The sequence below is a fragment of the Oryctolagus cuniculus genome, chromosome 9 (genome assembly GCF_051225735.1).
Source record: "Oryctolagus cuniculus isolate XC-2025 breed Fujian yellow rabbit chromosome 9, ASM5122573v1, whole genome shotgun sequence".
Taxonomy (NCBI): Eukaryota; Metazoa; Chordata; class Mammalia; order Lagomorpha; family Leporidae; genus Oryctolagus; species Oryctolagus cuniculus.
The window spans coordinates 52,670,007-52,686,844 of NC_142875.1; the positions used below are offsets into that span (position 1 = coordinate 52,670,007).

General features: G+C 43.3%; 1 protein-coding gene and 1 long non-coding RNA gene across 6 annotated transcripts in view; one reads left to right on the forward strand and one right to left on the reverse strand.

The window, feature by feature from the left end:
• Positions 1-212: 212 nt before the first annotated feature.
• LOC127487635 (uncharacterized) lies at positions 213-7,019 on the reverse strand. 3 transcript variants are annotated; one of them, XR_016212861.1, is made up of 3 exons: positions 6,388-7,019; positions 4,670-5,953; positions 213-3,167 (listed from the first exon to the last, which is right to left on the reverse strand). It is a non-coding gene; the product is annotated as an uncharacterized LOC127487635 (long non-coding RNA). The 3 variants fall into 3 exon arrangements; XR_016212862.1 differs by lacking the exon at positions 6,388-7,019 and having other exon boundaries at positions 5,848-6,381; XR_016212860.1 differs by lacking the exon at positions 6,388-7,019 and having other exon boundaries at positions 4,670-6,381.
• Positions 7,020-9,348: 2,329 nt separating this feature from the next.
• DIAPH3 (diaphanous related formin 3) overlaps positions 9,349-16,838 on the forward strand; it is a 544,053-nt gene continuing 536,563 nt past the window's right edge. For 2 of the 3 annotated variants that reach the window (XM_051850008.3, XM_089303626.1), the window contains exon 1: positions 9,368-9,746. In XM_051850008.3, the coding sequence (XP_051705968.3) occupies positions 9,567-9,746 (180 nt within the window). In that variant the 5' untranslated portion in view covers positions 9,368-9,566. Of the gene's footprint in view, positions 9,747-16,838 lie in introns of all 3 variants that reach the window. The other variant, XM_051850009.3, reaches the window with a different exon arrangement.

The window sequence follows — 16,838 nt, forward strand, 5'->3', positions numbered from 1 at the left end:
TTCTTCAGTCGCTTTCTGCCTTCCCCTGCTCAGCTTATCAGGACATTCAGTTTTATAGAATGAAGTATTGCCCAACTCTTGAATAACAAATAAGAACACATTAGATTTTTAAACTAAATGTTATAATTGTTCTTTGGACACTAAGAGCAACCCCCTTCCCAGGAGATAGTGTGAGAGTCGACCGCCCGAAAAACGTCACCAAGAGACATCTCTTATGCAAACAGCAAGGGGAAGCTTTATTGATTATCCAGCATGCTGGGGCTGTCTGATCATACATGAACAGAGCAGCCCCGAATAACCAAAGGTTCGGGTTTATAAAGGCAAAAACCGCAAAACCGGGAAGGGGAAGAGAATACACGGTTGTTAAGCGGTTGTTAAAGTCTTACAATCAGCAATTATGATCTTAAGACATAGACAAATCACATCTTCATTATTAGCCCAGGTAACCCAGGTGTAACCTTTCTACTTTTAAGCTTGAGCAATCATGCTAGGGGGTTTTTGTGTGTTGCCAAGGGTGATGTAGTGCACTGCTATTGTCCGACTATTTGAGATCATAGTTTCGGACCAGAGTCTCACGGTGGGGGGGTTGCTTTCCCAGAATGCAGTCTCAAGTGCTCCAAAATGGAGTCCCTATTGTCAAGGTGCTACTTCACTGTTTTATTTTCACAGCTGCACCAGGAAGCTTCCAACCTGTAAGCTTAAGCTTAACTTTTTACACCCGCACATATACAATTTTAACTCTTCATTCCCCACTCCTTGTTGTGAGGATCTCTAATCTTAGAGATTATTTGTTTTTGTCTCTTTTAATGTGACATATTATTGTCTTATGACCATGAGTTTAACAATTTTAACTTGTTTCCGCATGAAGGTGATGAGTCTATTTAACACACAAGGTCCTATGGTTACAATTAGGAGTAGAACAATTAAGGGTCCTGCTAGGGCTGACAGTAAAGTAGTAAGCCATGGGGACCGGCAGAACCATGACTCAAACCATCCCTGTTGAGTTCCCCTCTCCCGTTGCCATTTTTCCAGTCATTTTCTGAGTTTGGCCATGGAGTTTTTAACCACCCCGGTTCAGTCGGCATAAAAATAATATTTTTTTTTTTTTTTTTTTTTTTTTTAGGGCCGTGTATAACCCCCCCCCCCATGAAAATGAGATTCAACCCCCGCCTGTTCTGTAATACTGAAATGCAGATACTGGGCTGCATCTGGGAGATTGTGGAAGATTTGTCAGGCAGAAGGGGTGGGGATCTCCACCTGGCAGGTTATCAGGTAGAAGGGGGCAGGGCAGGATGTAAAGGCCGGGCTGCCCGTGAAACATTGTCAGGATGACTGAGATACAGATGCATATGCTGGACACATTAGGCCTTTATGTCACACACACATAAGCTCATAACTGACTTTCTGCCTAATATTTTCCCCTCAAGAGGTAATACCCAAAATTCTTCTTTGGGATTATGGATGGAGTTCCATTTTCTGTAACTTCTTCGAAGCTGGCATGTGGGCGTCGAGGGGGATTTGGGTATTTCCTCTTGCTACCTGTCTTATGGTGTGCAACAGTGGCCTTGGAAAGACTGCGTTGCTCGGTCCAGAGGGCTGCTCAAATCGTCCAGTGGAATGGGCTGGAAGTCTTGCCTGATGACCATTTGGAGTTCAACAGCTTTTAGTCTGTTAGAGACAAAATGAACAAGGGCATTAAAAACACACAGCCCAAAGAGAAGCATCAAGATTGCAGAAGTTAGTGGGCCAAGGAGAGGAAATAGCCAGGATTTTTATGATCAGATGTTAGGCCAGAAATCCCAGCCCTGCTTGGCCTGGTCCTGGAGCTGTTTGGTTTTTTTCCAGAAAAAGTACAAATTTGGGTTTGTGTCTGTCTAGTCTGATTGACCCAGAGACTATATGTGTGTGTGTGTATATATATATATATATATATTAGATATTTAGTAGCCAGTTTTGCTAGGAAGTTAAGCCAATGTACAAGACTAGCGTCTCAGGCTTGGAAAGAAGACAGACTAATGAATTATTTACATTTAACTATTTATATTATGGATTATTGTGCACACCCCTTAAGAGATAGGCCCTTTAAGTCCTCAGTGAGGACCTGTCCAAATAGGTGTAGGGCTATCTGAGTTAGCTGTTACTGAAAGCCCTGTTTTTAGGAACTGGCAGGGAGGGCTTTCTAAGCTTAATGTTATTGGATAGACTTAAGGCATGGCTGGGTGTGTGAGGCCCAGACCTATCCTTGGGATGCTGGAAGAGAATTGAAAGAGATGCAAATCTCCTTTAAGGGAGGCACCCTGTTGACTTGCATTACCTGGCTGGACTAGGAGGAGAGCTGAATAGGAGGCTGATAGAAATAGGCAACTTGCGTTTCACTGACCCTAGGCCATCCCCTCAATAGCAGTGGCTGGAGCTGGAAGCTGGGCAGAGGCTGGACAGAGCCAAAGGCTTTTTAGCTCGGGGCCACAGGGTCAGCGGTTCTGAACCAGGAGTCCTTCGACACCCAGGGCAGTTCCGTGTCCAGTGGCCGTGCTCTTGGCAGGGCTGACAGAAGGCATTTGCTGTCACGACAGCTGCTTGCCCAATGCCCTGGCTCCTTATATCAGCAACAGGTGCCGTTTGGGGTGCATTGGCCTTGCTGGGTCTCCTTGATGGCAATCACCGTGTAAAGCAGCCATTGATTGGTCTGTTGTCTATCCTCTGCTGCTAGCTTGCTCCGCGTTTTCCTGGTCTCTAATAAAGTAGACCAAGGAGTCAGCCTCTATGATGTCAGTCAAGGGGGTGCTCAACCCAATCCTGATTTTTGGAGATTTTTTTTTTTTAAATATCAGGGTGAGCTAGAAAAACTATGGTCATGGGCAAATTCTGACACTTAGTATCTTCCTGCGAGTTAAGACTGTGCCCATGAGGAGAACTATGACCCTTTAGGTAAGATCAACTGTGGTGACCTGCTTGCATACTTTGAGGTCGTCAGTGTAACTTTTTACACCGAAAAATTGATCTAGTTGTCACATTATTTTATAGTTTAACCTTTGTTGTTGTTGTTTGGGGCCCTATACTGTGGCCAGGCATTATTACAGAAAAGGTCAGTCATCCCTTACATAAGGTCTGGGGATTAAACCGTACATCACAGTGGAGAGTCCTGCAGAACAGTAGTAACTTCCCTTCTGGAAGAGAAAAGAGGAGAAGTGAGGCAGCGAGTAGGGTCTCTAGCCTGACTTTTTGGGCTTTTAGATTTAACTGGCAGTTTAACCAGTGTTTACTGCGTAGCCCGACTTAGAGGAGAAATTGTGGCAGAGGTCTCTGCAATCCTTTGGCTTCCAGGTATTTACCATGTAGCCTGTGGACACTAGAGCTTTTTTGGTTTTCTGGAACCCAGTTTTCTAGCATCTGCCGCATAACCATAACTTAACAGAGACAGTAGAGTACACAAAGGATTAACATGAATTTTATGTCTCTTGTTGTCAAATAAACCAGAAATAAAAAAACCTTGTATATAAGAGTTTACATAATTTAGGATTATTTAACAGAGTCAAAAAAAAAAAAGAGCTTACAGGACCTAACTCTAGAAATGGCAGAGTAACCGATTAAGCAGACACTGTTAAAATAGACGTTACAGTTTTTGCAGAAACAGATTTTAAGATTTATGATTTAGACCATTTTTAGATATTTACTAATATTAGTACACATTTTCTTTAAAACCCATTGTTATAACAGAAGATCAGACTTCAACTTTAGGTCAGTGTAATTTTGGCATTAGCACTCAACTCTGTAAACAATATTTTAAAATCATAAACATTTTAAAACTTTTTATGACTTGTTTATACCTTTTGAAACTTTATACCCGTAGTTACTTTTACATAGCCTTGAAATGTCATGTATGGACAACCTATGAGAATACATGTTAACAAACTTAAACAGTTTTTTTTTTTTTATTGAATTTGAGATGTTAAAAGTATATATATTTTTCCCAAGTTTTACTTAGCACTGATGCCTAGATGACTTAAGACACTGAGTTATTAATGAATACCACATCATTATCTGAAATAAAAGTTAAAATTACATTTTTATGTTTTTAAGTAACACGAGGATAACACCTCCTGGACAGCAAACACTAGTGCATGTTTACAACTTTGAAAAGATCTTCCTCATTAAGAGAAACAAGTTTAAAGCATATCAAAGACATGTAAAACTGAGCAAGCAAGCCACTGAGCAAACCGAAGGGCATTTGCATTACCTCAATTTTTTGAACCAATCTGCATTGGCTTACTTTAGTTAACAACATAAAGGCTTGTATACACAGAATTTTACTCTTATTTTTATAAGACCGCTTTAGCTGGAAAGCAAAAACATAAATACAGCATAGGTCTGACATCACTTATAACATTTTAATATACTTTATATAATTTGAATTGACCCAAGCAGCTGTTACTTTAACAAATTTAGAGTCTCATCCTTTGAGAGTTCCAGGGATCCGACTGGAAGCCCAAAGTTGGAAGACTCGGTTTAGAATTTAAGCTGTCAGAGAGTCAAACCATTTAGCCAAAATTAGTACATTTCTGATCAGTTGGGTAATCACTCAGACATTAAAAACAGATAAACAATGTAAACAACTTCACATTGTAGTTTTTCCAATCAAGACTCTAATGGCAATAGAAAAACGCGAAACCTTCAAGACAGGTGAACGCTCTCAGATGAGTCAGGGACAGCAGCACAGAAAAGAGCTGATTATCAGCATATGAACCCATTGTTTAGGTTTCCATTAGCTGCAAAGAGAAAAACCCATCAGGTTGGAAAGGGTTAATGGCTTAAGGTTCTGGCTCCCTTAGGTAAGGCCAGCAGTAATATTGAATTGGAAATTCCTCCAGGAGAGGAAAAAGAAGCAGCACTGGGGTGGGGGCTCTGCCTAGAGATATTTGGCTATGCCTGCCTGGGTGCACCAGGCCACATGGACTAGAATATAGTGCAGAGAAAGGCTGTGGTCCCCCATTTACAGGAAAGACTGCGCACACCAGGGCCTGGCAGGACTAACTGTGGGGTTGGGTAGGTGCGCCATTTTACCAAGAGTGTTGGGAACCTCCTATAATTTAACCAAAGCCAGATTAATTAGGACTACTGCAGACATTCAGTCAATTACAACAGATAGTTAACTTTAGCTCTTTTCCAGATTTAGTCCTCAGGCAATCAAAGCTTAGCAACAGTAATAGTTCACAAAAAACTTTTAAGACGCACCAGAGCTACCATAAGCTGCAAAGACGGAAAACTTTTTACCCGGTTGGAAAGGGTTAACAGGTAACAGGTAACAGCTTTTCCCTAGGTGGAGAGACTTGTGGAATTTCCCTCTCCCTTTCTCCTGCCCAGTGGTATAGGAATGGAGATGAGGAGAGCAAAAGAGTGGGGGAAGGAGCCCCGGGGAGGAGGAGGAAGGCAGAAAGCAATGACCTCCTGCTGTCTGGGGGCTGAGTGGGGTTTGAAATCTCCTATCACTCAAGGTTACCCACTACCTAGTTGTCTGAGTTTACCTGAAGGGCCAATATTAGCCTCGACCGAAGCTAAGCCCTGCTCGCGTAGCAGTAGGCAGCGTGACCAGGCGTCCCTCCGAGAGAGAGACCTGATCCTCGGGTCGCAGTCCGGCCGCCGGGAAGCCAAAGCGAGCTCAGGGGGTCTCCAGGCTCTCAGCCAACTGCCCTTCCTAATTTCCCTCCCGTTCCTTACAATCCCTCTGGAGTTTCGACCGTAGCTAAGCCGTGGCCGGGGGGACTCCGCGTTCTCGGAGAGCTGTGGGGTGCCGGACACTCAACGGTCACTTCCACAGATCCGATCCCGCTTGAGGGAAGGAATACTGACCTCCGATGTCTTCTCAAAATCCCGGTCCGGGTGCCCAGGACGGCCAGGCAGGAGAATGGCCTCTTTCACTCAGCGAATGAGTGGTAAATGGGGGGCCAATCCACTCCTAGAGCAAGCCATTCAGAGGCACAGAAAGACTGCTGCTTTACCTTTTTAATCAGAAGAGAGAGATTAGATCCCCTAGCCCACACATCAGGCCAGTGAGCCAAAGTAAGAGATAGCGGTGTGGACACAGTTTGACCCATGTTACAGACAGAAAAGCAATTCCCCAAAAAACTGAAACCTAAAATGTAACCGCTGTTGGCACAAAACTCCCGCCTAGGGGAATTTCTGATGGGAGTTTCGCTGAGCGTCCTCAGTCTCCCTGTCCTCTCGGGGCGTCCCCCAAGGTGGTAGCCTGGGGCTTCCAGGCACGTCTGCCAGCCACAGTGCATACCGTGCCAACCCAAAAACTGAAACCGAAACAGGCCTGTAACCCGAAAAACTGAAACCTGAAGCGCGCATATACTGAGTCCCTACCTTAGGCGCCTTTATACTTACCCCAAGAGACTTCTGTTGGAGGCGTCCACGGGCAGCCCCGATCTCGCTGGGGCCTCCAAATGTGAGAGTCGACCGCCCGAAAAACGTCACCAAGAGACATCTCTTATGCAAACAGCAAGGGGAAGCTTTATTGATTATCCAGCATGCTGGGGCTGTCTGATCATACATGAACAGAGCAGCCCCGAATAACCAAAGGTTCGGGTTTATAAAGGCAAAAACCGCAAAACCGGGAAGGGGAAGAGAATACACGGTTGTTAAGCGGTTGTTAAAGTCTTACAATCAGCAATTATGATCTTAAGACATAGACAAATCACATCTTCATTATTAGCCCAGGTAACCCAGGTGTAACCTTTCTACTTTTAAGCTTGAGCAATCATGCTAGGGGGTTTTTGTGTGTTGCCAAGGGTGATGTAGTGCACTGCTATTGTCCGACTATTTGAGATCATAGTTTCGGACCAGAGTCTCACGGTGGGGGGGTTGCTTTCCCAGAATGCAGTCTCAAGTGCTCCAAAATGGAGTCCCTATTGTCAAGGTGCTACTTCACTGTTTTATTTTCACAGCTGCACCAGGAAGCTTCCAACCTGTAAGCTTAAGCTTAACTTTTTACACCCGCACATATACAATTTTAACTCTTCAATAGTATGACTGTTGCTTCTTTGTCAGTTTGAGCTTTCAGCTTGGCTTCTTAGCTTGTCTAACTGGATAAGATTAAGATACTGAATCACTGAACTGTCCCTGCTTCTTGACAGCACATAAAAAGCAGCAACTGTCCCTCCCTGTTCTCCTGTTCTGTGGTGTCATCTCATGATCACCTAACTAAATACAAATCCTCTAAGTGACTTTTTTTTTTTTTAAGATTTATTTATTTGAAGGCAGAGTTAGGAGAGACAGATCTTGCAGTTGTTGGGTCACTGCCCACATGACCACAATGGGAAGGGGTGGACCAGGCTGAAGCCAGGAGCCGGGAGATTCATCCAAGTCTCCCACTTGGATGCAGGGGCCCTGGTACTTTGGCCATCCTTTGCTGCTTTCTGAGGAGCATTAGCAGGGAGCCGGATTGGAAGTATATGGAATGCTGGTGTTGAAAATGGCAGCTTAAGCCAGCGCCGTGGCTCACTAGGCTAATCCTCCGCCTTGTGGCGCCAGCACACCGGGTTCTAGTCCCAGTCGGGGCGCCGGATTCTGTCCCGGTTGCCCCTCTTCCAGGCCAGCTTTCTGCTGTGGCCAGGGAGTGCAGTGGAGGATGGCCCAAGTGCTTGGGCCCTGCACCCCATGGGAGACCAGGAGAAGCACCTGGCTCCTTCCATCGGATCAGCGTGGTGTGCTGGCCGCAACACGCTGGCCACGGTGGCCATTGGAGGGTTCTCTCTGTCTCTCTCTCTCACTGTCCACTCTGCCTGTAAAAAAAAAAAAAGAAAAAAGAAAATGGCAGCTTAACTTGTTACAACACAGTGCTGGCCCCTTATATGCTTTCTAATACCCTCTTATTGAGACAGTCCATGGTTCCTCACTTGATCTTAGCCAAAAGGCAGAGAAGCGATCCATGGTTCCTCAAAGTGCATTTTCTCACTTCCTGTGAGTGATAAACTTGTTGTATTATAGGTATTCCTTCTGCCGGACTTTGGCTGGAGGTCAGTGAGACTTCTAACAGCTTTAAATACATTATCTTGTTTAAGCTGAAAATACTCCTATTTTGTGTGTATTACTGTTATTATCCCCCTTTTGCCAGTGAAGACTCAAAGAAAATTCAACATGATCTTCAACATCACAAAGATAGTAAATGGCAGGAGTAACATTTGCATCTTGGTATAATTGTCCACAAGGTATAAGAAATTACTTACAGTTCTCCTGACCTTGCTATTCTTTTGGAAGTATCCCTAAAGATTAGATGCTCTTTGTTGAAAGTGTGGCACAGAAAAATAAAAAATAAAAAAAAGGGTATTCTATGAAGACGTCCTTGGAGCTAAGGCCCATTCTCTGAACTGCTGTGCTAACTCCCCAGAGAAACTGGAGCTGTTTCTTGTACCAAAATCAATACTGCATGTTTAACAGCGTCTTGGCCCACACCACCTCCCTACAGTCACAAGACGTCTATCTTAAGGAGATAGCTTTAAAGGAAAAGATGACTTTTAAAGGTAGGGGGGAGGAAACACTGATGTGTGAAAAAACTGCACTAGCCCAGTAGCTTGACCTTGGGTATACGGTCTACACAACAAATCCCTTTGCATGGTTTCAGTTCAAGGCCCTGCATTCCAAACCTTTGAAGCTTCTTCAATTCTGTGCTCTTGATTCTCTTAGCCTGGAATCTCGTCCCATCACTCTTTTCTGTCCTGCGAAAACCTGAGCATTCTACTTTTGGCCTTCCCAGACTCACTCTTTCCGATTTATTATCTGCTGTTTTTGTTCTCAACGAATTTTGGAGACGGTTGCTGTCATATTTACACTGCTTTGTTATGCGTGTCAGGGTTTGACAACTTTATTTGGCAGTGAGCTCCATAAAGGGCGTTGGCTCATACTAGCTCTGAGTTTTGGTGGCGTCTCTGCCACCCCAGAGTGAGCATTCGGCACTATGGCACGCGGCGGCGACTAGCAACCAGATCGGGAGAGCGTCCTGCTGGAGCCTGGTGGGAGTGCTGCTTCTCTCCCTCCCGGGACCCCCTCAAGTAAAGAGCCTAGAACTCCCTTTCCCAGCGGCTTTTACCCCAAGGCCAGCAAAAGGAGGGTTAGACGATGACTTCACATTTCACCGCTGCGCAAAAGCTGCCTCACAGCCGGTTTCATTTGCCTTCCACTTTTGGAAGAACTCTTCTCCAAATTCCAAATAACTCCAGGCATGTGACTTTCTTGTCAGTTTTCCGCATCTCTTAAATCACACCCCACCCACAGCAGTTAAGGTGACGGCCGGGACCCTCAGGAAGCTGCAGGAGTGAAACGTACAGATGGCTCAGCCAATCACACTTCAGGAAACCCGGAAGGGGCGGAGCCATGGCGTGTCATTGACCAGGAGGCGCGGGATTGGCGGGGTCCTGGGCGGACCCGCGGTGGCGGGACTTTTCGGATGTGTTTGGCTGTGGCCCATCTGTAGCGGTTGTTCTGGGCTGGGCTGACGGCGTGGGCGGCGGAACCGGGAAGCCGGATCTGCCTCGGTTCGCTGAGCTGCCCTCAGCGTGTCGGGAAAGATGGAGCGGCACCGGCCGCGGCTGCACCACCCGGGGCACGCCTCTGTCGCGGGGACTCCCTACCCTTCCTCAGCCTCGCTCCGCAGCTGCCGGGAAAGCAAGATGACGCGCAGGAAGGGACCCCAGCACCCTCCGCCGCCCGGCGGCCCGGAGGAACCTGGGGAGAAACGGCCCAAGTTTGTAAGTGTCGCCCGCAGCTGGGGTGGGGCGGCGTCCGCTCTGTGGAGGGCCTGTGGCTCTGATCTGGGGCGCCTTCAAGCTCTAGACTGACTGCCGAGCGAGGGCCCACAGGGCCTGGGAGAATAACTTTGGTTTTAGGCATCCAGAGCTGCCAGTCTCCTTAGATTGACGACAGGGTTCCGTTCCGGTTGGATCCTGTGACAGATGCACTGATATTTGTGTTGCCCCGTATTTCTGAGGGTTGATGTGAAAAGCAGTTCTGATACCTAGATGTTGACGCCATCTAGGTGGATATTGCATTTTTTTTTAAGTCGAACTTCTGCCCTATTCCCTGGTGTATGATGGTATAAGACATATCAAACTTTCATATCAAACATATCAACTTTCAGGTCACGGTATTACTTTTACTGCTTAATGTATTAATCTCGTAAGAACTTTTTTAAGATACATACAGTTTTCCAAGTTGAAACGGCTCGTTTTAAAACTTGGCGGGCCATGTGGTCACTGCTAAAGAATGTTTTGTTTAGTTTGGAAAGAAGTCTAAGTATTTCAGACTCGCTGTTCTGGTTTGCTTTTCTCATTTGCTTTAATACTCAAGGGAAGTGTCATAATTAACACCGTGTAAGTCTTCGTGTTGGTATCAACTAGTGAATGGATAGGCAGTGACGGCTGTTTGAGGGTTGGGTGTAAATAAATCGTATAGGTAGATCTGGGGTGAGATAAACAGAGTTGAAAATTGAATACTAATCCCTTTATTTTGCTGAGTATGGAAAATCCTTTTTTGGTGATAGTATGGCATTTGCCTTCTGTGCACGAGTGAAAATTGTGAGGATTTTATTTGTGATTCACAAATTAAGGGAATAATGTTTTGTGAATGAGGTGCTAAGTATAACTGTGGTTAAAAGTAATAGTTGAATAAACTTGAGAGCAGAACTGTAATAAATGATACTGAAAAGGAGAAACTATGAATTAGTTATGCTAACTTAAGTATAAAAATGACCATAGGAATGGTGACATTTTGTAAGAGGATCAAATACACATTTCCTGATTGTTACCTTGATAGGTATGAAGAACGAATAGGCTGCAGTTAACTTTGCAGTGCCAGATTTAGCTCAGTAGAAGACTGCTATGAGGCAATGACTTTTCTTCCTTTTATAGCCTTCTCTCTGGGTTAATAATCTTATTCCATTTTTTTTTTTTTATCTGCCGTGGTCCAGAATACAGGAGGTGTAATTTTCTGTGACTCAGTCCCTGCAAGGGGGTCATAAAAAAACAGTATCTGGGGGCCAGCTCTGTGGCGCAGCAGGTTAACACCCTGGCCTGAAGCGGTGGCAGCCCATATGGGCGCCGGTTCCAGACCCGGCTGCTCCACTTCCAATCCAGCTCTCTGCTATAGCCTGGGAAGGCAGTAGAAGATGTCCTTGGGCCCCTGCACCCAAGGAGAGACCTGGAAGAAGCTCCTGGCTCCTTGCTTCAGATCAGCACTGCTCGGGCCATTGCAGCCAATTGGGGAGTGAACCATCGAATGGAAGACCTCTCTCTCTCTCTCTGCCTCTCTTCTCTCTCTGTGTAACTCTGACTTTCAAATAAATAAATACATCTTTTTTTAAAAAAGAAAAAACAGTACCTGAATTAATATTTAGGTTTAGTTTCATTGAAGGATACAATAAGTGATTTGGGTTGTAGCTTCTGTGCTCCTTTTCATTTTATTTTATTTTTTTAAAAAAGATTTCCTTATTTAAAGGGTAGAATGACAGAGAGAGGGAGAAACAGATATAAAGAGATATTCTATGTGTTGGCTCACTCCACAAATGGCCACAAAGGCTAGGGCTAGGCCAGATGGAAGGCAAGAGCCATGAAGTTCATCCTGGTCTCCCACATAGGTGGCAGGGGCCCATGTAGTGGAGCCATCTGCCGTTTTCCCAGGCATATTAGAAGGAAACTGAAGAAGGGAAGTGGGGTCTTGAACTGTTGGTCTGATATGGGATGCTGGCATTGCAGGCAACAGCTTAACCCACTGTGCTACAATGCGGCCCTAATTTTTCATTTCTTGTGTATGTCTTATTGGACTTCTCAAGATGCCATTAGTCAAGAGGGTTATTGTAAAGATGAGGTGACATCTAAAAGATAATACGTTTATGCTCTAAAACTAATAATGCATCCAGAATTCTTTGTTTTTTTTTTTTGGGAGAAGTCATGAACCATTACTTCATAATTAATTTGGAAGTAATTTGAACTCTTGATAGTCTATGAAACTAATTTAGAATCTTGCTTACATGGTAATTTCTTTTAGTTTATTAATTCTGTTATCAGCTATGTTTACTCTGCTGTCAACTTGTTCTGAATATTTGATGCTAGCCATTAGTTTTTAACTTGAGAAGTTTCCTTTGCTTCTTTTTCAAATCTGCCTGGCCCTTCTGTTGTTTCTTCTTCATTTATTTCTTTAGAAATTTCCCACACCTTATTATTCTTTTTTTAAAATTTTCTCTCTCTTTCCCTCCTTCCTTCCTTTTATTTATTTATTTATGTTTTGAGGGGCAGAGAGAGAGGGAGGAGAGCTAGAACACACCTATCTACTCCAAATGCCTGCAATAACCAGGGCTGGGCTGTAGCTGAAGCTGAGAGCTGGGAACCCAATCCAGGTCTCCCACATGGGTGGGAGAGACCTAGCTACCTGAGCCATCACTACTGCCTCCAGGGTCCAAATTAATCGGAAGCCAGAATTGGGAGCCAAAGCCAGTATTTGAACCCAGGTACTCTAATACAGGTCATGGGTCCAACTGCTAGGTCACATGTGTATTCCTGCTTGGCTGTTCTTACTCTTTGACAGTTCTGGTATGTGTAATCTTTGGACTGTCTGCATTGACCTGAATTCTTGGTGACTTACTCTTTGCTTCATGCTTTAAAAATTTTGTAAGCTCATTGCTTTATTGTAACCTGTAGAATTCCAGGAGGCCTACACTGGAAATGCTTTTCTCTGGAGATAATTTGAGTCTGCTTTCACCAGGAGCCTGAGTGTACCACTAATTTGGGACTGTCCCCCTATTGATCTGGGTTTCCTAAAGAGGGCCTGGAGTTCTGGGCTCAGTTCTCTCTCTGTTCTTGGGCTAAGGCTTGGTATCTAAATTTCAAAGCTGCCTGCTGAGTGTGCCAGCATCTCTTTGCTTTTGGTCCCACACCAGTAACCCTTGTTTTGGGGATGGAAGGTGATATTTGAGACCATCACAGATTCCTGCAGTGCTTTGAAAAGCGAATATTTTGTAGTTCAGTCTGCTATACTCTTGGATATCAAGTCAGTTCTTGGAATTTTCTTGATGGGATGAAGTGATGTTAGCCTGAATCTCCATCATTATCTGAGCCTCAGGCAGCTGCTTTTGACTGGAACAGGTAATATAGGTTGGTGGTACAACAGAGATCTGTGTAATTTAGGTGTTGCGTACTCTGCACACTGCTACAAGCCATTGGTAGAACTGAGTGGTAAACTGGTCACTTGTTCCATTCTTAGTTTAAGAAGGCAGGAACTCTGATACTCACTGAAATTCTGTTTGACTCTGAGTCCTGGTAAAGCACAACAAACAAATCATGTTTTCTGTTGAATGTACAGATGTAGGATTCACATTACTGGGGAGTTGTGTAAAAATTTTGTAGCATAGAACTTCTCCCCTAGGTAAGTGTACATAGTAGAAATTAGTCTATTATAATTGGATGATAATTTGGCTGTACCATGAATGAACTACTTTTGTGCTTTTTTGTGAACTAACCAGTTCAGTAGAAAATTTATTCAATAGTGAATACTGAGATGCTAGGGATAGGTATTGGAAGGCAGCAGATCATTGCAGGAAGTGGAGAGGACAAGGTGGGCTCTTGGGGTAGAGATTCTGTGAAGGAAGGTAGAATTCAGTAGAATCATTAAGCTTGAAATCTGCTTGTAGGCCACCAACTCAGAAACTGGACCTGAGCCTTCTTCTTTTAGAACAGAACAGAACAGAATGGTACTGTTGTCTTTGTCATTGTGAAAAGCATTTCACTAATACTCCCTCCCTCCCACAGCTCTTAGCAACATATAGTACGTGCGCCAGACTGAGCATGGGATGTGTGGCTTCAGGAAAAAGTATCCGTCTCTAGCAAGGGGGTCAGACCTTTGAAAGGAGGCCTATACATAGGTGATCTAAATTAGTGTAGGAGTTCCTATTGTGATTAGGAATATGCTTTAAAAGTCTTATTAATTTTAATGTAAATCTTGCATGTAATAATTCCCATCCCAATGCATTTTAAATTATTGTTCAATTATGTCATTGCAGTTCCCTCAGTTGAGGTTGTGAGAGATTTTTCAACCTGTTCATGAATATCTGTATATCCACTGTGTTTGGGCATTGTTGGTAATAATAGTTATCCTTTATAGGTGAGCCAAGCACTGTTCTAGGTGCATTATAAATATATACTTATTTAATTCTTACAAGAACTCTATCGGATGGGTGGTGTTGTTAGCTTATTTGCTATATGAAGAAACTGAGGCGTACAGAAATCAAGCTGCCTAAGGTCACATAGCTGCCAGTTGTTGAGGCTGGGATTTGAACCTAGGCAGTTTGTGTCCAGAGAACACATCTAGAATTATAGTCCTATATTGCTTTCCTTTGGCTATGGGGAGTTTCAGTCTTTACTGTCTCATCCAGGAACCATTAACAATAATTAGTAATGTCTTTAATGAAGGCAGAATTAGTGATTTCTTGAGTTAAGTCAGGTGTGAGACCAGATGAGTTGGTTTTAGAACTTTTGTTTATTATAGTGGGAACTTAAGCAGAGTGGAAACAAGAGAAGGCTTGATGAGATCAGAGCATCCCTTCCCCATTGCTGTGGGTTCATTTCGAGCTGGACTAAATAATGGCCCTCAACAAATATCCACTCCTTAATTCCTGGAACCTATGAATATTACCATAAGGTGGCAAAAAAAGGACTTCACAGATGTAATTCGATTAAGGATTTTAAGGTTGAGAGATTATTCTGAAGAGGCAAGGAACACTTCTAAAGCCACCAAAGGTGCAATAGCTCAGCCAGCACCTTGATTTTGGGCCGGTGACTGATTTCGGATATCTGGCCTCTAGAATGGAGAGAATGAATTTGTGTTGTTTAAGCCAACGAGTTTGTGGTGATTTGTTGTAGCTGCCCTACAAAATTGATATAGCAGGCATCACCTCTAGGGTGACCACACTGAAAAGCTTTAGGAAAATGATGAGATTCATTTAACTCTCTGCCTTCTGTTATCACTTCATTTTGAAGGCTTGGAATTTAGGTGGGAGGGATGCAAAATAGCCAAGTTACCACCAAACAACAACCAACCACTGGGCTAACAACCAAAACTTTCATTCACCTTTTTTCTATTGCATCATCTTATAGTTGCTAGAAAGCAGAGAAGATGAAGGTGATTTCTGTGTGCTCTTTTTTTGAACTTACTCCTTCATTGAATACTCAGCAGAAGTGATGCTTTTAGTTGTCCTAGAGTTAAACTGTCAAGAAGGCTTTTGGCACCTGAGTTTTCTTCATGTGAAAATTCTACCTAACACATCAGGCATTGTAACCTTCAGAGCAAGGTAAAATAATTTTATTCAGGCCACTCTTCTAATGCTCTGAATTTTCCTGGAATTTCTTTCCTTTCTATCTTTTCTAATAAAGCAAAAAAAAAAAAATAGATTTTTTTGTTTTAATATATCAAATATCAAAAGAAACCATATCAAGCAGTTTTGGGTGTGCCTCATGTAGCTGCTCAAAGGGGATGCTATGTGGTGTCGAGACTTCTGGACCACTCTGGCTCTTTTCTTTCATGGTAGAAAGGGGGTGGGAGCAGGGATGATTGTCTCAGATTTAGAGTAAGGCTTAATTGCTTTTTTTGAAGACTCATGTCTTTAATTATGAAGCAAGCAAACTGACATACATTTATTACACTGTGAAACCCTGCATCTCATCTACTCTATCTTGTAGCAATTGCCTCTGAACAGATGTTACCTGAAACACCTTTGTGCAGTTGGTGGAATGCTAAAATTTGTCATGCTTTTATTATTGTTGTCTTGAATTAACTCTACTTTATGGCATAACTTTATTGCAGTGTCCTAGAATCTTTATGTATTTATTGCCTTATAAATTGGATTTAAAATTGGCTTTTTATATGGAATGTAAATTAACATGTGTATAACTTGTTTATGCTTGCAGAATAATATGAGAAAAAAACTGCCACGTATTACACTAATGTAATTGTCTTTAACTCAGCACATAGTATCCTCTAAACCCGGAATCAAGTGGATGCTAAAGAATATGCTTACTTTCACACTCTTGCTTGTTTATCCCAGAAACTAATTTGACTTTTAGATCTATAAAATATAGATTAAGCATAACCTTTTGCTTCATGGGATATTAAGGATCAAAGCATGAGCTTTCTTTGAACAGAATCTACAAAGGTAACTTTTCTCTTAGTAGCAGCGGGGTGGCATTGAAATACCTTACCTTCGGGAGTAATTTTTCTCAAATGGCAATTCAAACAGTCATTATTAACTTAGAGGAGAATTTAGGAGCTTAAATAAGTTAAGTTTGGTGCTGAAACTGGTTCTTAGCAAAAACTATCTGGAAATACTTACCATAGATGTTATTCTTCAAAAGATCCACTGTTGTCCTTTCTTACAGTTTTTTTTTTTTTTTTTAATTTCCCTCTACTTTTAATTTTGTTTGAAAGGCAGAGAGACAGGGACATACAAAGAGAGATCTTCCATCTCATGGTTCATGGTTGAAATGCCTGCAATAGCTAGGGCTGGGCAGGCTGAAACCAGGAGCTCCAAACCAAGTGGGGATCTCCCACATTTGTGTCAGGGACCCAAGTACTTGAGTCATTGCTTGTGCCTCTTGGACTGTACATTAGCAGGATGCTGGATTGGAAGTGATGTAGCTGGAACTCGAACCAGGCATTCGCTATGGAATATGAGTGACTGAAGCTGGAGAGTAACCACTGTGCCACATGCCTGCCCCCACTTACAGTTTTTTATAGAAGAGGCAATATGAATGAGATTTATGAGCAGTGATTGGTACTGCTCTCAGGATTTGAATCCC